The 25,620-nt window shown below is 44.2% G+C and overlaps 1 protein-coding gene across 4 annotated transcripts in view; it reads left to right on the top strand.

The window, feature by feature from the left end:
* The window catches only part of GRAMD1B (GRAM domain containing 1B), a 185,899-nt gene that overhangs the window by 86,818 nt on the left and 73,461 nt on the right, over positions 1–25,620 (top strand). Inside the window, exon 1 of one of the 4 annotated variants that reach the window (XM_077112618.1) lies at positions 8,578–9,155. The exons of 2 other annotated variants lie outside the window; for them this stretch is intronic. In XM_077112618.1, coding sequence (XP_076968733.1) covers positions 9,133–9,155 — 23 coding nt within the window. In that variant the 5' untranslated portion in view covers positions 8,578–9,132. Of the gene's footprint in view, positions 1–8,577; positions 9,156–25,620 lie in introns of those variants that run through there. One more of the 4 variants, XM_077112622.1, reaches the window with a different exon arrangement.

The following is a 25,620-nucleotide window of genomic DNA, read 5'->3' as shown; positions in this document are numbered from 1 at the left end:
TTGCCAGCCAGGACACACAGATGAACAAGAGAAGCAGATGAGCCCACACTGAGTCAGGCAGTAGAGTATTCTGTAAGGGGGGCAGTGATTTGGGAGGTGAAGGGAAAGTGCAGGGGCATCCAAGGAGGATAGAAAGAGGGGGTCCTCTTTGGGAGCTCCATTGCCAGACAGAGCATGTCTGAGAAAACAAACCCTTGTCTCCTCTCCTCAAGCCAGAAAGTCTGCTTGAGCAGGGGTAGAAAACGAGCTTCATTGGGGTCTGTGCTGAGGCAAGTAAGGCAAGTAATTCCAATTTATGGACTGGCTGAGAAGGTAGTTCCTAGACTTTATGGCATCGGGGGCGTGGCACCCTGGCAGATGCTTCTTTCACCGTTTAGCTTGTTCTCTCATCTCCTGCCTTTTCTAGCAGCCCGTAGTTGTGATGCAATTGGGGAGAGAACTAGATGTCCCTGAGCTTATCTGTCAAATGTCATCCATAAAATGTGGTTTAATAACACCTCATTGGGTTGTCGTGAGAATCACAGGACACTTTTTGTGAGACCACTTTAGACTCTCCAGTGGACAAAGACACCATCTGTGGAAGTCCCGGCCGCCTCCATTCCATCTCTTCCTCCCTCTCTGGGCTGACCCTGTTGGCGCAGCAATCGTGCGCAGGTTGGAGCTAACTGGAGCTTGACTTTGACCTTGCCCAGACTGTTGGTTGCCTGAAGGAACATTCTGGATTCGCAGATAGGGAAGGAGGGTAGGAGGAGGGTGGGAATGGGGTGGGGAGATGAGCTTATCTTTTTGTTTGCTTCCTCCAGCACCCTTAGTGAATCTCTGGGGCCACAGGGGCAGAAGGAAGCATCCTTGAAACAAACAAGATTGCTTTCCATGTGTCTCTGAACCTCAGCTACGCTGTAGCCTGTGCCTGCCTCTCTTCTTTCCTGCTGTGGGGATGGAGGACAGGGTGTGCATGCTGAAGGAATGACAGGAGGGGAGGTGCCACGCTGGGAGCTGACACAGATGAACAGACCAGAAGGCCAGGCCAATGCCCACAGCCCACACTATCGCCCCCAGCCAGTGACTAATGGTGGCAGAGGGTAGGGAGAGGTGAGTGCCGGAGAGAGGGAGAGAGGGAGGGGACGGGGAAGCGCTGGGTTGCACCTGACCAGACTTGCTCTGGCCATCTGCCGGTCCCCTCATACAGGCGCCATTGACTGCAGTTGGGAGTTTGGAAGAGGATTCTGGCTAGAAGAGGAAGCCGAGGCTTGTTGTTGAAATGGAGTGTTTTTCGGAGGCTGCTCCCTCCCCCGCTGCTCCCCTTGCTAGCTTCCTGACCTCCAAAATGCGCCTTAAATATAACACTCTTCAGCGCCTGACGACTCCCCTGCCTGAGCTTGGAGCTTTGATTCCCCAACGTGTGACTGCAGCACTGCTCTGCCCCAGTTTTGCCAGCTCCTAGAGGCATGCAGCTCCGCCCTAATCCTGCAGCCCTCTTTTCCTCAAGAGAATGGGGGCTGGGGGCAGAGGGAGGACCGCACAGAATCCGGAACTTGAGATAGGAGAACCTCAGGGATCCTGCCTTCCATCATCTGTTTTCTGCTCCAGATACGGAGCCAGAGGCTGGGAGTGACTTATCCAAGGTCGTGAGCTTCCCCCGAAGCGGAAAGAGCCACTGAGGGGAATTGGGGGAGGGGGGTGGGAGTTAGGAGGGCCGGATTCTCCTCCATGCTCTGCTGCTTAATTAGCTTAATTGGGGTTTCACCACTTTCCTGATTTTCCTAGGTCTGGGGGCCTTGGGCCACCAGCAGTGTGTTGTGGTTGAATGACCTTCCTCATCCTTCCAGTCTTCTGATGGAACAGGCAAGAAACATAAGTCTTTTTGTTATTGTTGGGATAGAAAAAGAACAATGGCAGGGTGGGTGAGACCTTCAGGCTTGTAGGAAGCCCGGAGAAAATCAAAGCAGCCAAAATCATAAAGGAACTTTTTCCACCTTTCATTCCAAATCCAGCAAAGTTTTGGAAGAAACCATTGTAGCAAGAGGCTTAGAGTAATGCAAAGCCAACCTTATGTTAATCAAGCCTTATAAACACAAGAAACTTATGAATCTCCATGGGCCTGGGAAGGTTGGCCACTTTTTCTGAACTTAGATTTTTGAAGATGCAGGTAGCACAAGGCATTATCGTGGCCAAGTCTTCCACCACCATTCTGCCCTTTACCTAAAAGTCTGCTCACCAGAGCACTCAGAGGAGAATTGGGGTTGGGTTGCTTTCTTAATGGCTTTGCTTATTTTTAAATTGTTTTGGTTAAGTATTAAGTGGACACAAAATAATATTTATAGAAGATGTGTAAAGTATAAAGAAAAGAAACATTACGCATGGCGTACCTCCCACCCAAGTGTGCGGAGATGTGGCTGACATCACCTAGGAAGCCTCCTGCTAATCCCAGCCTTTTCCCTACTCCCCATGCCCAGCCTCCTGAAAGTTGAGTTTATTCTTTCCTTGCTTTTAATAATTAGTTACTGAATTACTTTTAAAAAGTAAGTGTATTATCTATATGTGCTGGCGGGTGTGTGTAGCCCAAATAATATGGTCAAGAGAACTGCTCCTAGAAATAGAAAGAAGAGAACTTTATTAACAGTGTAACAACTTGAGAATTGGGCAACACCAAGTGAAAGCAGGTGTTTGGAAGCGTTTGGGGAAGGGAGTGGAGGGGGCATTGGGAATTTACAGTCTTTAAAAAAATAAAGGGAAGGAGGGAATGGCAGTTGTCCAGGTGGTTTCTGTTCTAGCAGCTTAGTGGAACCTTGAAGTAAGAGGAAACCTGTGTGAAACTGATGGTCAGAGATTGGGCGTCTTTCTTGCCCTCTCTCCTGGAGTCTGAAGGCATCAGCGTGGGTTGTCCACTTCATGCGCCTCCTTTGTTGGTAGCCATTTTGTAACCCAGGCCTGAAGGTCAAGTTAGAGTTCCTTTCACAAATAGATGCTTTAGTTTATATATTTGTGATATATAAATATTTGTTCCTTCCTCTCTATACATGTGGAATCTATGTATTCTCTCTTGATTTATGGTTCACCTACTTTGTCGCATGTGGCAGTAATTTATGAATTTTCAATGTTGTATGCTTATTGCATTCTTAAAATACTGCAAGGTATTTATCCTTTCTGTTGTTGATAGACATTTTTCTTTCCCAGCCTTCTGCTTTGTTTTGTTTCTGCTCTTAACCTGTTATGAAGCTTCTTTTTTCTTTTAAATAATTTTATTGAAAATATTTACACATATACAGTCCATACATGGTATACAATCCGTGGCTCACAATATCATCACATAGTTGTATATTCATCACCATGGTCATTTTTAGAACATTTGTATCACTGTGAGGCTTCCTGTGCATGACTCCTGGTGGGAGTTCTCCAAGCAGGGGAGTAGAACTATCAGGCTGAATTTCTTCAACTTTACGACATATCACCAAATTGTTTTCCTTGGTGGTTGAACCAATATACACTTCCACTAGCTCCTTTTTGAAATTTTTGCCAAACCCAACTGTGTGAAATGACATTATACTGGGGTTTCAGTTACCATTTTCCTGAGTCCTAGTGAGGTTCAGCACCCTTGCATGTTGGTTATTGATCATTCATGTTTCTTCTCCCAAAAGTACTTACTCAAATCTCTAATTGTCTCTCTTTTTCTCGTTGATCAGTAGGAATTTTTTAATACATTCTTTGAACAATTCCTTTTTCAGTTATAGATGTTACAAATATCTTTTCCCAGAAAAGCATCTCTCTTTTTTTTTAAATCCCTTTATGATCTCTTTTGATGATCAGAAGTTCTTAACTTTACCATGATTGAATTTGTCAGTCTTTATCTTTACGGACATTGGTTTTTTGTTAGTTGCTTATGACGTTCTCAGTCTATAATCCGGATGCGAATTAGCTTGTAATTATGATTTGCCAGAGAGATTTTTTTCCCCTTTTGTTCAATGCCCAGGGTTAAGCCTGGCAATTTTCCTTTTAGTTCTTGGGCAGCATTTGCGAGTTTATTTCAAGTTCATCCTTCTTGTGAGACTGTAGCCTGTGGGACTTGATTTATGAGGAGGCTTCCTATTAACCTCTCACCTTCAGTGAGCTTTGGCATCCTCTTGTCCCTGATGCTCAGTGAGGCCATAAATACCGAAGCTCAGTTTCACGGGTCCTGGAACTGCTTTCTCTGGGAAACTCATCCCCAAGGCTGTCCTTAATTTTCTGGGTTTCTGTCCTCAGCAAATTATTATTATTTTTCGCATGAGCAGGCATCGGGAAATGAACCAGGTCTCTGGCATGGCAGGTGAGAACTCTTCCTGCTGAGCGACTGTGACCTACCCCCTCAGTAAATTTTTGGCCTCTTAATATTCCTTACTCTGTGGATGGCTTGTCATGTGTTTTAGAAGAATTTCTTTTTCCTTTCTATGTGCTAAACTAGCATTTGTAGTTGTTTTAGCAGGAATGCCCATCAAAATGTTTGGTCTGCCATATTGCCAGAAATGGAAGTCTTAGGATTTAGTTTTCCCCAAACAGTGCTTGCCTTTCTTGAAGTATGAATATTAAGAAGCTGCCAGATTGCAGAGAGTCAGGCAGATGTGGGAGAAAGGAATGCACCTATATGATCTTTAATCTGTACATCCCCTCACGCCCTCCTACAGTCAAGGAACTTCTCAAACAATCCGAAGCAAACTGCCCTCCATGAGAAGATGAAAGAGGGTGGGGAATAACTTAAGTGAGCCTTATTCCTCCATTTGGCTTCATCTTAATCTTTCACTGGGCCTGGGGAAAGAGCAGTGGTTCCATGGCCCTTCAAAGCCATGTTTGCCTTGTACATTGAGATTTTCTGTATGAACCACAAAAATGGTCTGTGAGAGGCCCTGGTTTCAGAAATAAGTGAGAGATAAGAAGCATTTGAGGCAGATGATTGTCTCCCAACATACTGGGCTCTCCTTTCCTTCCTTCTCTTTCCATGCTCATCTCTCTCTTTGTCTCTCTGTCTCTCTCTCTCGCTCTCTCTCCCTCACACGTACACACACACCCTGACGCTCAAACCAGCCAACTCACTGTTAATAGAAAGAAGAGTCCAACTTGGTTTAGTTTCTTTCTTACTTATTGCTGGTTTCTTTTTACCCTCAGAGCTTGTGCACCCTTCTAAATCGGTTTGTCCGGTAGAGAAGGAGATAGCTTATAATCATACGGAGTGATGAAGAGAACAGGCTTTGGATTGGGACATACCTGCGTTCAAATCCCTAACACGCAGCTTATTGGTCAGCACTAGGCAAATCAAGACACTATACTCTTTAATCTCCAACTGCATTATCTGTAAAATAATGACAGTGATTACCTCATAAAACGAATGTGAGAATTAAATGAGGTAATGCATGTAAAATGCTTAGTATGATGCCTGACATAAGCCCTCCATAAATTATTAATGGTCATGAAGGAGAGTTGTTTTGTTTTTAAATAGGTAAAGAGTAAAAGCCAAAGAATGTTAACATTGAAAATAATGTGGTTATAATGTAATATTTGGTTTTATGTGTTACCTGTATAGGAATAGTGGGTGTGGAAAGCAATAGAGGTGCATAATGAAAATATTCACCTCTACCTGGCATACAAAGTGACATTTGTGTAGGGACTGGATCACATGATCTGGGATGCCATTTGAGTGAATTATCTAGAGCTGCACCCTCCTGGAATCCATTGCATCTCTGTCATACCTGTGTCAAAAGTATATCCAATATGGCCAGAGTACAGGTTCAGGGAACCTTAAAAATATGCCTACCAGTGCATTCAGAAGCCTTGAAAGCATCTGAGTATTGTCTGGCCAGGGCTGCTTTAGCAGAGGATCTCTAAAAGCTCAGCCATGCCTTAAGGCGTAGTTCTTTATATACATACATACATACATACATACATACATACATACATACATACACACATACATATATATACATATTTATCTTCATGTACAATACAGTCCTTCCAAAGTAAAACAATCCGTGTGTCACAATATCATCATATAGTTGTGAGTTGTGTATTCCTCACCATGATCATTTTTAGAACATTTACATCGCTCCAGAAAAAGAAATAAAAAGATAAAAGAAAAATCCTATACATCCCCTACCGGTTACTCCTCTCTCTCATTGACCACTAGTGTTTCAATCTACCCAATTTTTTTAACTCCTTATCCCCCCCCCCCGTTATTTATGCATTTATTTGTCCTTATTTTTTAGTCATCTATTCATACCCTGGATAAAAGGGAGCATCAGCCATAAGGTTTTCACAATCACATGATCACACTGTAAAAGCTATATAGTTACACAATCATCTTCAAGAATCAAGGCTACTGAAATGCAGTTCAACAGTTTCAGGTATTTCCTTCTTGCTATTTAAATACACTAAAAACTAAAAAGGGATATGTATATAATGCATATGAATAACCTCTAGAATAATCTCTCGATTATTTTTGAAATCTCTGTTTGAAATCTCTCAGCCACTGAAACTTTATTTGTCTCATTTCTCTCTTCCCCCTTTCGGTCAAGAAAGCGTTCTCAATCCCATGATTCTGGGTCCTGGCTCATACCTGGGAATCACCTCCTACATTGCTAGGGAGCTTTACACCCCTGGGAGTCAAGTTCCATGTAGCAGGGAGGGCAGAGTTCACCTGCCAAGCTGGCTTAATAGAGAGGCCACATCTGAGCAACGAAAGAGGTTCTCTAGGGGGTGATTCTTAGGTATAATGATAAGTAGGCTTAACTTTCCATTGCAGGAATAAGTTTCATAGGGGCAAGCCCCAAGATTGAGAGCTTGGCCTATTAAATCCCCACAATTTGTGAGACTATCAGGAATTGCCCAGATGGGGAAATTTAGTATTTCCTCTTTTCTCTAGTCACCCAAGGGTACTTTGCAGATACTTTTTTATTCACTGCCCAAATTATTGGAGCATCACACTAACCTATACAAACCAACTAGATCTCACTCCCTATTCAAGATTCTACAAAATCATGGTGTTCGAATAAACTGACCAAACAAGTTAAATTAGATAGTGCACTATCAAAAATACAATTTTTGCACCAAATAAACATCTCTTCCTTTGGTCTCACACAGAAGTTGAAGTTTTTAAATACAGACCATGTCATCCTTTACCCTTTAGTCTGATTTCCCTTAGTCCTATCTGAATCAGCTTCATTCATACCTCTAATTGAAGTCTGATCTCCTTGTCAGCTTTTTGAAAACAGTTCCTGTATGGAGTAATGCTGACTTTCAGAGCTTCAGGGCTCTAGCTCTGAGTCTCAGGCAGCACACAAATATCCGAAGTTCCAGGGAAATACCAGGTTATACACAAATAGCTCATCATCTCAGAATTTAGAAATAACAGTTACAACTCAGGAAGAGATGGGACTGCTGTAAGAGTTAACAATTTAGGACCTTTTATAATAGGCTACCTTAAGGAGTGTTTCTGCTGGCGGGTGGGGACCCTGTGAGATTGCAGCATTTTAGTTAGGGTTGCATGAGGTCATTGCTAATTAAACCCCTATTATATGCAAGCACTCCTTGTCAGTGGGGTGTAGAGCTGAACCGACTACACAGTCCCTGCCTCCAGGGAGCTATCTAGAGAGGAAGCAGATAAGCAAGTAATTCCAGGCACCTGCATGTTACCGGGGGCCCTGCACTCCAGTTTTTCTGAAAGGCCCTGGCTGATTAACGATGCGCGTGCGTACAGCACACACTGATGTCTGTAGATTGTTTGGGGGCAAGTTTCAGGGGAAAGGCTTATTGTGGTTCAGCTGAAGGTCGCTATTTCATAATTAATCTCCTCTTTGTTGATTCTCACCCATCCGCATTAGTGACCCAGATAACCAGTAATGCAGGGGAGGACAGAGATGAATGGCACAGCCGGACATCGTCAGGGCCAGAACTCCTGGACCCCAGCTTGGAGGGTTTTCTATGAGGAACCCTTCCTCCCCGGTGAAGGTGGAAATCTTGGTCCTGAATCTTCTGGGAGCCCTTGTCTTCCTGGTGAGGAGGTGCTGCTGAAATCCTAAACCAGACCTCTGTGGCCACCTTTAAAAGCTCCCGGCCCCAGGTGCTTCACCACACGCCTCACAAGTCCACAAGTCGTGGCAGTTTCCAGCAGGGAAAGAGAACTGAGCGTTCTGTAAACTGCGAACTGCTGGGGATCTCGCAGCCGAGCTCGCCCCGCCTCGAGCAAGAGGTTGAGGATTCTATTTAAGGTGGTCTCAGGCAGCCTCTTTCAGATACCTAGGGCGCCGCCCTGCAAGGGGTCTTTCAGGGCAGCTCTGTTTAGGATTCCTGAGGTTGGCAGAGAACCTGGGGTCGTCTCCCCTCCCCCCACCCTTGGGGGTGGAGGACAGATTTTAACCCTTTAGTGGTTGCCCATGCAGTGCTCATCTTTAGATATGTCCGCTTCTCTCACCTTCTCTCCCCTTCTCCAGCACTGCATTCCTCACCCACCCTTTCTCTGAGGCTCTGTCCCATCCTGGGACAAAATATGTGCTGTGTCTTTAAATGGGCGGAAGTGGCGGGCAGTGCTTTGCTTGGGTACTGCATTGATTAGGAGATTATATGGAGCTGCGGGAGCTGCCGCCTGGGGGAAGAGAGGTGCAGGTTCTGCTAGGTTTTTGCTCTCCTCCTGGACTCTCCTTGGGTTCTTGCCCCAAGGCTGCTCTGAGCCGGTTGTGCGAGGTGAGGAGGGTGGGTGGCTAGCCGGCCAGCCGGTCTGTTGACAGCAACTCCAGGGCTTATTTTGCGGTCCTGCCAGCATTAGCTATCCTCCTCAGAAACTGGCTGTGGCAGCAATAGCTCGAGCTGGGAGCTCTGGCCCTGGGCTGGGTTTGCAGGAGCTGCCTTTAGTCTCTGAGCCCAGCGCTCAGCTGGTGAAGGGGGAAGAAAAGGAAGCAGGAGCAGCAGCAGCAGCATTTCTGGCTTGTGCTTTCTCTCTCTCCCTCTCTCTCTCTCTCTCCCTTTTTTCTTTCCCTTTCTGTGTCAAGTCACATTACATGGGATTCTGTTCTTTGGGGACTTCGTCATCTTTTCAAATATGTCCTGGGACCTCCGGAGCTGTTACAGGGATGCTAATGACACGGTCAGTGGATTATCGTGACTGTACTAATGAAAGGATTCAAGCTATCCTGGTAAGTAGAGAAGGGATGATGCACCCTATTCTGTTGTTTTTCCTAAACCCGTGTGCCCCCCACCTCCCCAGCATCCTCCAGAGGTCTCACCTTCGGACAGGCCCATCTCACTCAGGGGATAGCACAGAGTTTAAGGTGGGGTCCGCACACACTACAAAGTTGGGTTATACTGCCCAGCTCAACCCAGTTTCTGCACCGCTGCAGTGATTCTGCCAGCACCCTCCTCGGGCACAGGAGCTTTGTAGAAGTTGGGGGTTGGGGAGAGAATCAAACTGGAGCTGAAAAGATTACCCAACTTTGAGGGAGGTGGAGGGTATGGGGAGGTGCACAGCAAGGGAACTTTGTAAAGAAAGATCCCTTTCACAAGGTTAACTTGCATCTGCATCAGGCTGACGGCGCAACTGTACCTCTTTAGCCGGACTCACATCCTGAGGGGGGCCCTTCGCACTTGTGCTCCTAGGTGGGCAGTTTCTGACCTTTTAGAAGCTTCTCTCCGATTTAAAAATAATGAGGGTCAGGCTCCGTCTTCTAGGATCACTCGTTCCAAAGGCCCATGGAACCACCCCACCCCACCCCCATCCCCACCGCAGACACACACCTTGGGACTTTGCAAACGCCTCTTCCTTTATTGAGATGTTAAAAGCATCACTTGCTTGGGAATGGGGGTAGCTATAGTCTAGCAACGGAAGTTGTCAGAATATTTTTATTTTACATTTTAAAAATAAACCCTCACCTCTCTCTCTCTTCTCTCTTGACCCAGTGATGATCAGATGAGTGGGAAAAATGGCTTTTTATCTGGGTGAGAAGTCATGGATTTTACTTGGAAAACTTTACCATGCAGTAGAGGGGCTGGTACTCCCTGCAGGGCTGTGTGTGTGTGTGTGTCAGGGCCGTGTGTGTGTGTGTGTGTGTGTGTGTGTGTGTGTGTGTGTGTGTATCTGTGTGTCTGTATCTGTGTGTCTGTATCTGTAGGAGGAGAAAGGCTTGTTGAGCCAGGATGGAGCTTTCTTCCTTGAAGGGGATGTGGGGGTTGGGGTGGAGTGGGGGTATAAGTTTGGGAGAGGTTCCCTGCAGGCATGTGACCTGCCTCACTCACCCCTCTGGATTGAGGGTGGTTTTCAGAGTCAGAGATGGATATTGAGCAGTTTAACCCATGGAGTCCTAGCCTGGCTTTTGACCATTTTCCAGAAAACCCCCTACGTAGACTAAAGGTGGACAGAATTAATCCATCCATCTCTCTTCCTCTAGGCGGGAAGGTCCTTTAGTGGAAGGGAAAGGGAGGATTTTAATTCCTGCAAGCTTAACTTTTAGGAACTGAGGTCCCCAGAAATAAGATCAGTGACCCCTTCGCCTGTAGCTTTACCCCGAGATTTGGCCCGCACTCCCTCTTGCATTTAGCCTTTCTGCTGGAGGCAGTCCTCTGGGTTTGGGAGAGGGAGCTGGAGGAATACCACGCTGTCCCTGCCCTTGCTTTCTCAGGGCCAAGTGCCCTGTTCCTTCTGGCTTGAGGACTATTAGCAGAGCCTGTTATCACAGGGCATTCTGGGCCAAGTCAAAGCCAAAGCTGTCCTTTCTCGCAGTAGAGCCGAACTGGGTCTGTGACTTGGGTGAGGCCTCCAAGGAAAGCCCAGGTGCTGTGGGGAGAGCAGGGATACTCGCTTCTCATCAGAAATCCTCAGCATCCATCTGCTCACTGCTGTCAGCACACCCAGCCTAGGACGGAGGGGTAGCTTGGCTGTCATTCAGGATGAGACATCACTTTAAAACAGAACGCTTCTGGGCTCAGCCTGGCTTGGTCTCTCGTGGACATGCCGGGGTGTTTGCCTTTAAAAATCTGCCTCGAGTATCTCCTGATGCATTTCAACAAGGAAAGTGGCATTAAGCCAAATAAAATGTATTTGGCCTCTTCAGCCAAATAAAATTTTACAAAATGGTAAAACTGCATTTTTAATATCTGCTTGTTAATTCCTGTGATTCACCGTCTCATTATATACAGACATATTGGCCCATTTTGGTCCAGGGGCCAATCTATGTAGTTGTGTTGTGGATGTTTTGGTTTGACGTGCAGCAAGCTTTGGTGGCATTACATGCTACGATAGTCCCCACTTTCCCAACAGAGAGACTTGGTTAGAAGTAAGACAGCTGAATATATTGGCTGCCTTGTGGTGATAGCCCTGTCTGTGTATTGAAGAGGAGGGACTTGGTTAACTTTTTTTTTTTTTAACTTTTTTTATTGTATAGTATAACATATATACAAAGCAAAGAAATAAAAAAGCAATAGTTTTCAAAGCAGTCTTCAAAAAGTGATTACAGGACTGAGCCCAGAGTTTGTCATGGCCTACCATACAATCCTCTCAGATTTTTTCCTTCTAGCTGCTCCGGAATATAGGAGGCTAGAGAGGGTTTAAATACTTTTTTATCATCACAATCGACTTTTTTTTTATGAACAGTAACATATATACAAAAAAAAAGTTATAAATTTCCAAGCACAGCTCCACAATTAGTTGTAGAACATATTTCACATTTTGACGTGAAAAACGATTTCACAGTTTTAGGCTTTTACTTCTAGCTGCTGTAAGATACTGGAGAGTAAAAGAGATATCAGTTTAATGATTCGCCATTCATTTTCATTTGTTAAGTCCTATCTTCTATGTTTGATTAACTTTTTAATGTTTGAATCATCTCTGGAAACATTTCTTGAATACCTGCTATATGTATCATGAGATGATAAATCATGATAATGCTGATAAAAATTAGAATAATGGCAGTCGACATTTATTGAGCATTTACTAGGTGCCAGGAACCATATTAAACACTTTACATGCATTAACTTACATACTGCATACAGTATGATGATAAAAATACCCATTTTGCAGGTAGGGAAACTGAGGCACAGAGAGGTTAAGTGACCTGCATGATGGCATGCAGATAGGAATCAGGCTTTGGATATGATGCTAGGTAATTCTCCCCAGCAGTTCACCTGTCCTGTGTCGCTTTTCTATAATGTATTTTCCTCTATAGGTGAAACCATAATATATATTGACTTTTTCCTGCTCTACTGTCCCTTTACCTTCTGTTCATTTGGTTAGTGAATTCAACTTTTTAAAGTGTGTGGAAATGCATTATCTCATCTGATCCTTAATATAACCCTGTGAAGCAGCTGGCCTTGCCATCTTAGAGAGAGGGAAACTGAGGAACAGAGCAGGGAAATGCTTTTACTAAGTTCATACACTTAATTAGTGAAAGAGGCAAGGTTCCAATCTCCTGTAATTTGAGCATAATTTCCACACCAGGACTGCCACAGCAACAGCAAGATGTGTCTGTGGGAGACACACTTTCCCAGAGAGCAGGACCACCATCTCTTATCCATTTGTTTATATATCCTGCCATTGTGCAAATGCTGATCAGTTATTTGTTAGTTTCTCAACCTGTGCCTCAGCATTGTAGGAATTAAAAAAAAATGTAAAAGACATTGCCTTGACTTTCTAGAGACTAGTAGCCTTGCAGATGGAATAAGACACCCCACCACCACATGCATGCACATGTGCACACACATACACACATGCACACACAAAATACCTACAAGAAAAGTCTGTAAATGCGAAGGGACAGACAAGTGCAATTAACAGCAAGAACTCTAGAAATTCAGAGAAGGTAGGATATCCGTTTCAGCTCTGGTAGTGGAGAGGCTTCTTGGAGCAATTGGCCCTTGAGTGGGGGACTGGAAGACTGGACAGGTTCAGGAAGGTAGAGGCTGTGCTTTGTAGTGCATTGAGGCTGCACCTCGTGGATGCATGTGCTTAGCAAGTACAACAGATACTTTTAGATGAAGATGACTGTGGTATATGTCTGTGCTTCACAGGGTCCTGATTGTGAGATTGGAATCCTCCAAGTTCAGTGTCCCCCTCACTTGGGCAGGGGCTTTAGGTTGTCTCAGAAGATTGTTCCATCTTCTGATAACTTGGTGAGCCAGGTAAGGCTGCGGTGGAGGTGGTTGAGACAGGAGGAGGCACACCCAGGCAGCAGAGCTGTGGTTATGTCGCACTTTGGCAGCCAAGTACATTTTTTAAAAAAAGAACAGTTCACCAGTCCTCTTTAGTTTCTACGCTGTCATCTTTTTTTTTTTTTTCTTTTGATGATGTAAAGATGTTTCTAATTCCAGTAGAGCTCCAGAACTTCCAGTTCTCAGAAGGCCTCCTATTTTGTGGGACTATACCCTTTGCAGATGGTTGCGGACCCGACAGGACTTGGCAGGCGAGAGTGGCATCTGTCTTAATTCTCTCTCCCAGGGCTCCTGGCCCCTATATATATTGGAATTGGTGGTACCATCTCCACAGAGCCAGGGGGCTATAGGAGACTTTCAGGGATGTCTATACTGGAAGAATTTGATTCTGTGAGGGGAGTTTTGAGTTTCTCTTTGTGCTTGGGTGGGTGAGCGAGCAATCGTGGTGCTTTTGTGTTGTTTATTTAGGAAGCTGAATGCTACTGAGAGAGGCTGCTTGTTTGTGTTCTGCCCAGGTAACTGGTTAGTGTTCGTTTTTAGTGCTCCTCCGTATTAGTGGTTAGCCTTATTTTATGTGCGACGAAAGGCCCATTGTCTAGTGCAATTTTCCCTTCCAATCTATTAAGCCATGAAGCTATACTCTTTCTTCAGCCGTGGTATAGACCAAAGGAAAAAGAAATGGCTTAGGTTGTAGCAGGAGGGATTTAAATCAGTCAGCAAGAGTGTTAAGATCTGGACATTTGTCTGTCTTTGGAGGTTCTTTGCTGTGAAAGTTTTACCCAGAAAGAGGAGGAAGCCCTGGATGTGGCGTCTGCTCACCTCCTTGAAAGCCAGGCTTCCAAGTTGTTGAAATGTTTAGCAGAAGGTGGGCTTCAGAAAGGGTTAGAGTTACTCAGTGGTTTGAGATTCTGGGGAGAAGACTCCTGAATCAGAACCTTGCACCCACTTTTGGACCTGCTCTGTGCCCTTGGCAGATGATTTCTTTTGCCTTGGGTGGTGCTGCTTTTGAGAGTTGGATTAAATAATAGTGCCGGACGGATTACTGGGTCTCTCAGTTTCCTTTTCACTAATGGATAGAAAAAAAAGCCACAGTCCTGACAGAGCAGGTCACTTGCGACGTGGACTGTCCTTCTTTAACCAGTAGGAGACACTAAAAATAAGCCTTCATTTGAAAATATTAAATATTCATTAATAAACATCCCCCGGCAGGCAGCCCTCCTGCTAACAGTGGGAGATTTACTTTATTATTTGGTGGGATGGGAATCTGGGTTTTCCCATGGTCCAGTAAATCCAGGGCATTGAGTTCTGGTCAACTAAGCATTTAAATCCCTTGCGTGAGCCGAAGCAGCTCAGGGCAAGGATCAAAACTTGTGACTCGACAGATTTCTTAAAAGCAGAGACCTTTCTCCCTTCTCATCCATTTTCTACTTTGGGAAATTGTACCTGGCTTGAAATAAGCAACAATAAACATTAATTGCTTTGTTTTGTTATTCTTGTCACGATCTTCATTTCTTTAGAAAGAAACAGTTTTAATATATTAGAATATAAGCCACTGGATGGCAGAGATTGGGTCAGACAAACCAATTTATGAATATTTGAGGTTCTTTGATGCTGCTGATTAGGAGCCCTTCCTCCTGACTATTATGAGACTTACTGTCACAGGATTTTATTGCTTGAAGAAATGTTTAGAGTTTCCAGTGAGAGAGCTTGAAGAAGAGAAGAACACTTCTTATGTCTTGCTGAATTGTCCAGAAGGCTGTAGATTAGTTGTGTTTTGTTCCCTAAAAGAGACAGGATAAACTAGATATTCCTAGATATTTTTATATTTATTCATCCTTAGTGCTGTCTCTGGTTTATGTTTGCAAAAAGATGTTGAATTAAACTGGATAGGCTAGGTTATGCCACGAAAACACTCACCACCCTGCCTGCATGCCCAAACTCAGTTGTTTAAGTTTGTCATAGGTCCTAGAGCACTTGAAATCCTCTGAGACTCTAGGAAATTCTCCAGGGAAGTCATCCTCCATGTGGTAACTCAGTGATCCAGGTTGTACCATCTTGTAGGACCATCTCCATGCTCCTCCCAGGGGCGGGAGAGCCTGATTCTAAGGCTTCTCCTTGGGAGTGATTCAGCATCATGATACTTTCCATGCATTAGCCAGAACTGGTCACTTGGCTACCTAACTTGGGGAAAGCTGGAAACTGTAGGCTTCTGAATGGCAAGGCTTGAAGGGAACTGGCAATATCGTTGAGAACTGGTAATGTCCACCCTGCTACTTTTGTTGGACGTGTGGACATGTGTCAGTGCCTTCCTGTCTGTAGAATAAAGGCCTTAATTTGTGATATCATGGAGGACCTTATGTGACCTTTGGCCAGGGGTGGGCATGCTAGAGCCAATGGACCAAATCTGGCCTACCCCCTGTGTTTGTATGGTTTGCAAGCTAAGAATTTTTTGTGTGTGTTTTCTTTTTTAATTAATTAATTAATTCATTTATTTATTTTCAGATATTTTAATTGAGTTATCTTCACACACCATACAGTCCATCCAAAGTATACAATGGCTCACAATATCATCGCATACTTGTATGTAAGAATGGTTTTTGTTGTTGATACTTTTATGTTCTTTTAAATGGTGGGAAAAAAATCCAAGGAAGAACAGTATTTTGTAATATGTGAAAATTTTGTGACATTCATGCTTCAGTGTTCATAGACTTTTATTGGAACACAGCTATGCTTCTTCGTTTTTATGTTGTCTGTAGCTTACTTTTATGCTACAGTGGCAGAGTTGAGAGTTGTGACAGAGATTGTATGACCTGCAAACCCAAAATATTTGTTATTTGGCCTCTTACTGAAAGAGTCTGCCTTAGCCTGTATTAGCCTCATCTCTCCTTGTCTAACAGTTTTTGCCTTCCTTTTTTTTTTGGTATGCTGTATGGTGGGGGTCACATTTCATTCTTTTTCCATGTGACTGTCCCATTATTACAGCACCATTTGTTGAATTTTTTTTGTGGGGGGAAGTCCATGGGCTGGGAGTTGAACTTGGGTCTCCTGCATGGCATATGAGAATTCTACCACTGAACTACATTTGCACCCTGCCTCACTTTTTTCTAACAGCAGCATCATATTGTTTATTTCACTAAACCTTAAACCCCTTTAAGGGATTTATTTCTCTTACTCATCTTTGTTTTGTCGATTACTTGGTGTACAGTAAGTGCTCAGTGAAGATCTACTGAAAAAAAATACAAATGATAAATGCCAAAGATGTACAAAAACAGTGAGGGAGAAAGCAGTACTCAGCAAAATAAATTGAGAAGGGCTAGGTAGAAGAGGTGGGATGCTAGTTGATGGTTGAAAAATGGACACCTGAAATTTTAAGAAGGGCCAGGGGAAGTTAGCTGTTAACAGGTGTCCCAGGTGGAGATGGAGCAGGAACTGGGTCAGAAACCCAAGTGAAAGGGAGAGAGCTGAGAAGGCTGATCAGAATAGAGAGGTGTGTAGGATGCTGGGGTAGAAATTTAGTAGTCAAACTGGACTCAAGATGAGGGCCCCTGGGCTTGTAGGACTCAGCAGTGATAAGCCCTCAGGCTCAGGATGACCCAAGAGCTTGGTGATGCACATCCCCATTCGTCCAACTGCTTTGGGTAGGAGAGCTGGAGTCAGTATAGAGTTTGGGAATATTTGTGAAGAGTTCCTCTAGAAATGACAGCAAGAATGCTTCTGTGGGCAAGTCTGAAAAGAGTGCTTTTTTTTGGATCTTTAAATCAACAGTTTAGAAGAGGTTTGCAGAGGAGCTGGAGTAATCTTTCTGGGTGCTGGGACTTTCTTCAGCATATGCATAAAAAATGTATATACTGGACCTGTACGGTTTAAAGAGGAATAATCAGACATTGCCTGTTCACTCTCCAGTTAAGCGTTAGAACAGTACCTATAACTTTGAAGCTGTTCAGGTTAAGATTTATGAAAACATTCAAGGTTGGGAAGACACTCTTGAGAGTGTGCTTGGGGTTCTCCCACCTGGAAGAGGTAGGTACCTTCCCTCCAGCTGGCGCTTCTTTATTCTAAAACTGGCACGGATGGCCATTTCATAACTTGCAGCTTCTTCCCTTTACAGTCCGCCCTGATGGACAGAGGCAATTGTACGAGTATGGGCAAGTTACTTATTTTCCTTAAGCCTTGGTTTTCTCATGTATAAATTGGGTCTAAGTGGTCAGGCTAGGGAGAATTAAATGAGATCATATACATGAATGCACTGAGAAGAAGGCCCGGCCCATTGCTGTCATCTAGTAAATGATGGTTCTTATTAAAATCTTTACTGTTTTAGGTTTGACATCAGACGGAGAGAATTTGGTCATAGTCCTTGCCCTCCAGGCACTTAAAAGCCACTATTGTTCCTCTTGTCCAGCATGGACACACGGAACTGAGGTCATTCTCTTTCCTGTAGTAGCTTTTTCCCGTCAGACCACTTCTCCGGCATTTGGCCCTTCCTTTCAGATTAACAGCCTCCCTTGTCAGGTGTTCTGAGCTCTTCGAGGGGATTTCTTCCCTCTCCTACCTGACCCAGGTATGGTAGGTCATTTGAGACCTGGAGACTTGGTTCTATCAATCACTGGGTCTGTGACCTTGGGCAAGGCAGCAGATTTGAGCTCTTGAACCTCTGCGGACTTACAGGCTAAGACTCTATGGAGTAGATGACCTCTAACATTCTTCCCAAGTTACTGCTGGATTCTTACTATTCACACATTCATTGGGTCACTCAACAAGCATTTCCTGTGCACCCACTGGACTAGGTGGCGGGAATACAGAGGTGAGTAAGACCAGGCCTCGTTCTTGGTTGCTGTAGTGTGGGGTTGAGTGGGCAGCCAGAACTGGGCTGCCCCTTTCGGAGAGGCTCTCCCCAGTGCTGCAAATTATAGGAAAATTCCACTGGAGGGACTCAGATGCCTCTCCTGCTATAGTGTAAATAGATTTATCTTCCACTTAAGATCTTTTTCTCCTGGGACTGGCAGCCTTATTTCATAATAACCTCCCTGCAGCGACCTCAACTTTTTACCCCTACTGAATGGTCACAATTTATAATCTGGGGGCATTATGAAGTGATATGCAAAACCTCTTTGTTTTTTGGAGGCTTAACTTGACAAAACTCAGGATGCAAATTTGGGGAACTGTGACCACTGGGCTTTTGAAGGTAATCTGCTTTGCTAGTCCCATTTTTTTTTTTCAATTATCTTTTTTGGTCTCCAGTGTCCCCTTTTGTTTGTTTGTTTGATTGATTGTTTGGTATCTATACAACCTATAAACTCTGGCATGTTCAAATGACTTTTTTTTCCTTCATTTTTAGCCATGCATATAAGTAATCCAGTGATTATATTTTATGATCTTGCTTTCTTTGACGTCAACAATCAAAATGAATTCATATGTCTCTAAGGCCCTCTGGTAACAGGAGCTAACCATTACTGTTCAACTACCATTCAACTATCAAGTCATCTTTGTGTAAACTGTTTTGTTTATATGTTTATAGCAGTAATGGTAGTACTCCTTTTCATTAAAATATGTACTTGGGGAGGGGAGTAAGTATTCAACTCTGTTAAATGCAGAGGGTCTGGTGTATGCAGCTACAGAATTGGTTTTTCTTGCTTGTTTATGTCTTCTTCCCCTACTCAATTGTCCTAGATCTATTTTTAGGCTTAAGTTAGAACCACCTCTGAGCTGGTCATTAATGCTAAGTGTAATTAATGATTGTTACCACTGGGCATTAAATACTCTCAGCCACCATTACAAGAGTCCAGATCTGTGCCTCTCGCTCTGTTTTTAAACATGGAAAACAAGTTTATAGTAGTCTCCCATCCAACTTTCTCTGCACCTCCTGCTCTTTCCCAGACATTCACATAGGAAATTTTGTGTGCCATTTTTAATTTGTTCTTCCTCATCCACCACACAGTGAGTTCTGTCTCTGCAGTGGCTCTTTGATTTGCTCTCTTCCCTTTCCTGAGTCCTGCTACTGCCTTAATTCACAGACATCTAAGCTTTGCTTAGCCCATTGCAGTAGCCAACTGATGGTTTCTTTCAATTTTCAGGGCCATTTTTCCAAGCTGTCATACAGGTCAAATCACATCTTCAAAACACTGAAATTTACCCACAAAATGTCATTCAAGGCATTCTACAATCTGGCTCCATCCTGGCTGTCGACCCTCATCATCTACTGCATCCTTCCGGAAACCCCATTATCTCAGCCTCTGTGATGCCGTCGTTCTCAGAGCGTGTCATAGACCTTTTAATATCATTCAAGTCTTTGCTTTTGCTTCTGTTTTTTCTCTGCCTAAGGAAATCCCATTTACCCTTCAGAATTCGGCTTCCATATCATCTCTTTGAAGAAATCTTCTCAGATCTGTCTCATCCTTGAGGAGGAGGTAATCAGGTCTTTTTCATTCCCTAAACACTTTGCTTGGATTCCCATAATTTTGTTGTCTTATATTAAAGGTCTCTCTATCTTTTATAACACATTCGATCTTCTTTGAAGGTAGGGAAGTCATCCTAATTTTTGCTTTCTCATTGTACCTTCTATAGGGCTTTACACATAGTTGATGCTGACATTTTTTTTTTAATCGATCAGAGACTTTTGATACATATTGCCAAATTTTCCCTCTGGAAAGGTTGTTCCAATTTATACACCCACCAGCAAATTATGAGGGTGCCGAGTTCCTCCCTTTGTCTTTGGTTACCTTGAGATTATCATTCTTTTTATTCTGTGCCGATCTGATATTCCAAAAGTAGTGTATCAGAGTTGCATTAATTTGCATTTCTTTGATCATTGGCGACATGCTTTTAATTTCCTTGTTAACCATTTATATTTCTTCCACGAATTGCTTTTTAGTCCTTTGCCTGCTTTCCTGTTGAGGTATTTGTTTTTTTCCTTGATCAGAACTCTATTATAATCAGAATACTAACCTTATTCATATGTTTTGTAGGTATTTTTCCCCAGAGTTCCTTTCGGTCTTTTAACTTCAGGCTGAATTTTGGAGGGCAGAATTCTGTTTGCTTTTCGTGTGACCAGGTCAATGGTGCTTTCCCTTTATGGTTTCTGCTTTTGGTATTAGTCACAGAAAGTTCCTCCCTGTCCCTAAGGTACACCTTTTCACCTATGTTTTCTCTGAGTCTTCTGTGACTTTGTTTTTTCTTTTATTTGCATTTATACATTGGTCCATTTTGATATAAAATTTAACTACTTTTACATAATTGGAGTGACTAAATTTTCATGATGGGACTAGAAGGCATTGTGACAGGCCAGGTCCATTTTTCCTGTATTCAGAGCACCAGGCAAAGGATAACCTCTTTTCCAGAGTATAATGGCCTCTCCCCATCGCCGCCCCCATCTTCAGTAAGCCCTTCTGAAATCACCTCCGGTGTTGTGTACTAGCTACGTGTTAATAATACCAATCTCCGTAAATCGGTTTGAGGATTAAATGAGTTTGTGAGTGACATATATGATGATCTATAGCATGCTGTTTGGCACATGAACACGCCACATATTTCGTCGGATGTATGAATGGATGGTGGCGTACACAGTGAGAACAGGTAACTGAAGCTGTTGTAAGATAGCAGCAGCTCCTCTGTTGAAGCAGGCAATGGAGTAGGGCGAGCCCTTACCAATGACAGTCCCCATGGGGAAATGTGGAAGGAAGGAAAAGATATGATGTGGATTTTGAGAAGGTGATAGTCATAAGAGTTCGGATAGAGCCCAGAGGATCTCACAAACCATGATAAAGACACATTAAGTTAAGATGCATAAGCATGTGTGAGCTGTACTGAAGAATTCTAGAGGATGCTGGAGAGTTGGAGTAACCTCTGGGACTTTATCAGGGACCCCCTGTGTGGAAGATAAGTTGAAAGCAGAGCTGTGAAGGGGGGCTGGGACCAAGTAGGATGAATTTGAAGAAGTGGTCATTCAGAGAGAAGGATGCCCATCAGAGCTCCGGGACAGGATTGAATGTCCCTGCAACAGACCAGTGAGATATACAAGCCACTAGAGTGCAGAGGTCTCTGTCGATCAAGGTTTTGAAACCAATATGCAGACAACAGTTTTGTGCCTCTGCCCTTAGTAAGCAAACAATTATTTTTTCTTATTGGAAATAGTAATTTTTATTTTTATTTTTTTTAGCTTCTCTTCCCACCTCTTTTGCTTGGGATCTTACATTCCCTCATTCTCAGCTTTTCTTGTCCTTCCTGCTTTTAGTACATTTGGCTATTGTCCTTATAAAAGTTGTTAGTACAGTTGAGAAAGTTATTTTTGCAGTGCTTGAGCTCTTGGGTAGACAGACAGGTGGGAGCAGGCAATAAATACCCTTATAAGAGTACCCACATCATGGTTGCCTCTCCCAATCTTCCAACTCCACCTGAGGCTGAGGTGCAGTTTTCTTTGGCAGGATTTTCCTGGCACACAATAGTTAGGCCTCTATTTAAATGAGTCCACAAAGGAGCCAAGATACGCATGAATTACCTGATATATGTAGCTGTTTAGAGCTGGTAAAGTACGGACCCAAAGTATAGCAACCTAGGGTGCACAGTGGTTCAGTGGTAGAATGCTCGCCTTACATGTGGGAGACCCAGGTTCAATTCTCGGACCATGCACCCCCCAAAAAAACCCAAAAAATGGAAAAAACCCACCAAAGTATTGCAACCTGCTGTGGTCTGGGAAGCTGGATGGAGGATGGTGGGAGTTTTTGCTTGCGATGAAGAATGCTGAGGTGGACACACCTGTCCGTCAGTCAACACCTCACTACTTGGTAAAGGAGGAGACTGCTCCCTGGGAGCTCCCAATCTAAAGGATCAAAGGAAGTGCAGAACAAGGAAAAGAAATCTTTGATATGTGGAAGACAGAGAGCAAACTTTGGACATAGAAGCTAAAGAAAGCAGCATTAAGGAGTCATTGAAGTTGACTTGTGTTAGCCAAAGGACTTGCTTTGGAAGTCAAGTAATTGGGTGAAATCCTCACAGCCCCAAGATACAAGAGCAAGAAATAGGCTTCTGCCTCCATATCTTTTATTTCATCTCCTAGGATTCACAATTTCCCCCCCTTATTTCAGGGGCCAGCAAATTATGACCTGTGGGCCAAATTCAGCCTGCCACCTCTTTTTGTAAATCAAGTTTTATTGGAACACAGTCACATTCATGCGTTCACATATTATGTATGGCTACCTTTGCGCTAGAACAGAGACTGTGTAGTCTGCAAAGCCCAAAGTATTTACCATCTGGCCCTTCCCAGAAAAAAATTTGCCAAGTCCTGCTTTAGATTACCAACAGACAGCTAACGTTCAGGTTTTTTTTTTTTTTTTCCATGAGAATCAGGTTTATGCTGGCCCATGGATTTTTCTTAATGAGTGCCCCTATCCCTCATGGCACATATTTGCATGGTGACTTCCTGGAACTAAGGGTACAGCTGGGATTCAAGCCTCTGGAGGACACTGTGTGAGCTGCCAGCGAGACCCACTTAGGGTTGCCAATACCCTAATCATAGACATTATTCATTTCAAATATTATCTGCTGTCCATTGTATGCCAATTTATGGAGAAACTGAGGTACAGGGAAGTTAGGAAAGGGGCTCAAGTTTACCTAAAATGGTAGGATTTGAACCCAGCCTGTAGGGCAAAGCCCTTACCCCAACCACTGCCCTGTATTTCCTGCTGTGCCTCCTACCCACTCTTTCCTCCCAACCTCCTTTCTACCCGCTCTTCCTCCCCTTTGTGATGTCTGCATCTGTCATCAGTCAGCCTCGGCTCTTTTGGTTGAAGAGTCATGTTTGTCTTGGAGCATCCATTCCTTGGCCAGTTTTCTTTTTGACCCCTGCCCTCCTGCAGACACTCTTCCTGTCCCTGCTCCCGCAGACCTGCCTCTTTGCTAACCTACTCCCTGGGGGAGGGTGTTTTTGAGAAGCAAATGAGTACGGCCACCTCGGTGATTCCTGAGCCTGCCCCATAGGGGCAAGTGCCACCCAGGTGTGCTGCCTTCTTTAGAAGACAGCAAGTGCCCAGAGAACCAGCTGGCAGGTGGAGCCTCGGCCCAGGGCCCTGGGGCACCACAGTGGCAAAAAGGCAGCCTCTGGGCAGGCTGTGCTGGCATTTCTGACCTTTGTGGAGTGAGGGCGTCCTTAAAGGCAGAGGGAACTCTTTTTTTTTCCTGGTGGCCAACTGCCAGTTCAGATGCCAGGGATTTGAAGAGGCCATTGTTCTGGCAAGGGGAGATCAGGGCCCAGACTGCCCAGTCTTTTTTTCTTTTCCCGTTACTAACCCCATGTCCCCCTCTTATGCGCAGCATGTCAAGTGCGGAGGGATGGTGAGTTTTCTCTGGTCAGGCCCCCTCCTTCTCCCTTTCTTGTCTCAAGGCAGCCTTGTCACCATGGCTAAAGAACAGAGTAGCCCTCCCACAGCTCACAGCTCCCCTCCCCCGGGTGGCTGCTCCAGCAGGAGAAGAATGGCCTCTGCAGGCTCCACTGAGTTGTTTATTTGTCCCAGGTGAGTGGGGTTTCCTCCACCTGCATTAGAATCACCTTAGGTGCCGGCTTCAATGCTTGACCTCTGGGACCCAGGAATCTGGACAAGGAAACCAGAGTTTGAGAACGATTGACTTAATGAATAAGTCCCAAATCTGGCCGGTCTAGGCTTATGTGGGGACCTGCTGTGTCTGAATCTCTGAGCAAAGCTCATGATTTTGAGTGAAGAAGCTTGTCTTTAATGATGTAGAGCCAGGACCCTGGAGTTAGCGTGCTGGGTTTGAATCCTGGCCCCACGAGCTAATATCTGTGGGATCTTGGGTAAGTTTTCACAAGCTTTCTGTCCCTCTGTTTTCTCACTTGTAGAGATAATGATAGTACACAGGGTTGTTATGAGGATTAAAAAGTTGATATAAAGTTCTTTGAGTGGAGCTGGCATATGTGATAGTACGATATATGCTTTCTTAAAGACTTTGTGGGTTTTTCCTTTTTTTTTGGTTAACTCATCATTCACATTGGAAATGACTTCTGGAATAATCCCCTGGTTCTGTTGGCCTTGGAAAGGGAAGCTGTACATGCTTTAGCAAAGGACCTACAGTTCTTTGGGTAGAGTCCAAGTCTGGTCCTCAGGTAGGTGAGTCTCCATGACTTGCTCTGAGTGGGTGGCTCCACCATTTGTCCTCCCTGTCTCTTGGTCTATAGAGTGAGGAGAAAAGTCCCTGCCTGATTTCCACCTCCAGGTGATGTGGTGTTGATGAACACTGGAACAGCTGTCACAGCAAGGACCAGAAGCCATATCTCTAAGGCCAAGTGACCGCTTCAGAGGGAATTGAAGGGAGAGAAAACAAGCTGCAGGCCAGAAATAGCTAGGCTTAAGTACAAGGTATTATAATTACGATCCACACCCAACTCAATCCCCTGAGCTAAACCTAACCCTCTGTGCAGCCTTCCTGACTTCAGGGAAGGAGGACACACACAGAAGTGTCTGTGTGGAGTTGGGTAGGGAGTACGGTATGGGGGTTACCCTCAGAGGCACTGTTGAGCCAGAATGGGTGCTACAGTTTAGTACACATCCAAGTTTTTATTATAACTTCTTGGTTTTGCCTAACCCTTACTTTTCTGAAATTCAGTCCAACTATTCTGTTGGACTAAATTTTTCCATGTTTGGTATCCAGCAGAAGCCTTCTTTTTCTTCCTGGGCGTTCTCATTTCTCCTTGCATTCATTACTCAGGAGTCACTTTATCCAGCTGCAAATGGACATGGCATTAGGTTGGGGAAGATTCAGAGAGAGACATCCAGAGATGGCTCCAGCCAATCTTTTGGAACCTGGGAAGATTGAGCTGTTTGGTTTCTCCTTGCCTCCCCAGGGCAGTCTGAGAAATAATTAAGCCTGGACAAAAGGGCATTGGTCGAATAAACTCTAGTGTCACGTACCAGGCAATGGTATTGTGTAGATCCTGATATCAGGATTTTAGTGAGTCAAGTGCTAGATTATTTAGAAGAAAACAAGCCAGTTCTCCCAGGCACATCACATGGATATTTTTCCATCTTGATTACAAATGTCAGCATACAGTGAATCCAGCAGTGGGCAGAGTTTCCCTAGCATCCACTCACTCCCACTTGAACATATTTTATAAGATTTCCAGGAAGCTTCACAGGAGCATTTCTGTTCTTGGTAGTATTGGTGAGGAGGTGGGGAATGGGGAGTATACCTTTGGCTGTTCTGATCCCACAATGATGGGCAGAGCCTGGGCTGCAGTGGATTGAGAACCAAGAGAATGATTGGCTAAATGTCCTATTAGTTATGAATATCGATTCTTGTTTTGGAGGCTGAGGAAAAAAGATCCCTTGGATTCTTCTCCTCTCCTGTTTTTACTTTCTCTTCAGGGGACGCTGCAAAAAATATCACCACTTTGGGTGGAAATTGGGCTGGGTAAGATCAAAAGGCCTTTCCACTTCAGAGATTCCTGGAGTTGCGAGA

This window comes from Tamandua tetradactyla, chromosome 8 (genome assembly GCF_023851605.1).
Source record: "Tamandua tetradactyla isolate mTamTet1 chromosome 8, mTamTet1.pri, whole genome shotgun sequence".
Lineage (NCBI taxonomy): Eukaryota > Metazoa > Chordata > Mammalia > Pilosa > Myrmecophagidae > Tamandua > Tamandua tetradactyla.
This window is presented reverse-complemented; position numbering and strand designations above follow the sequence as displayed.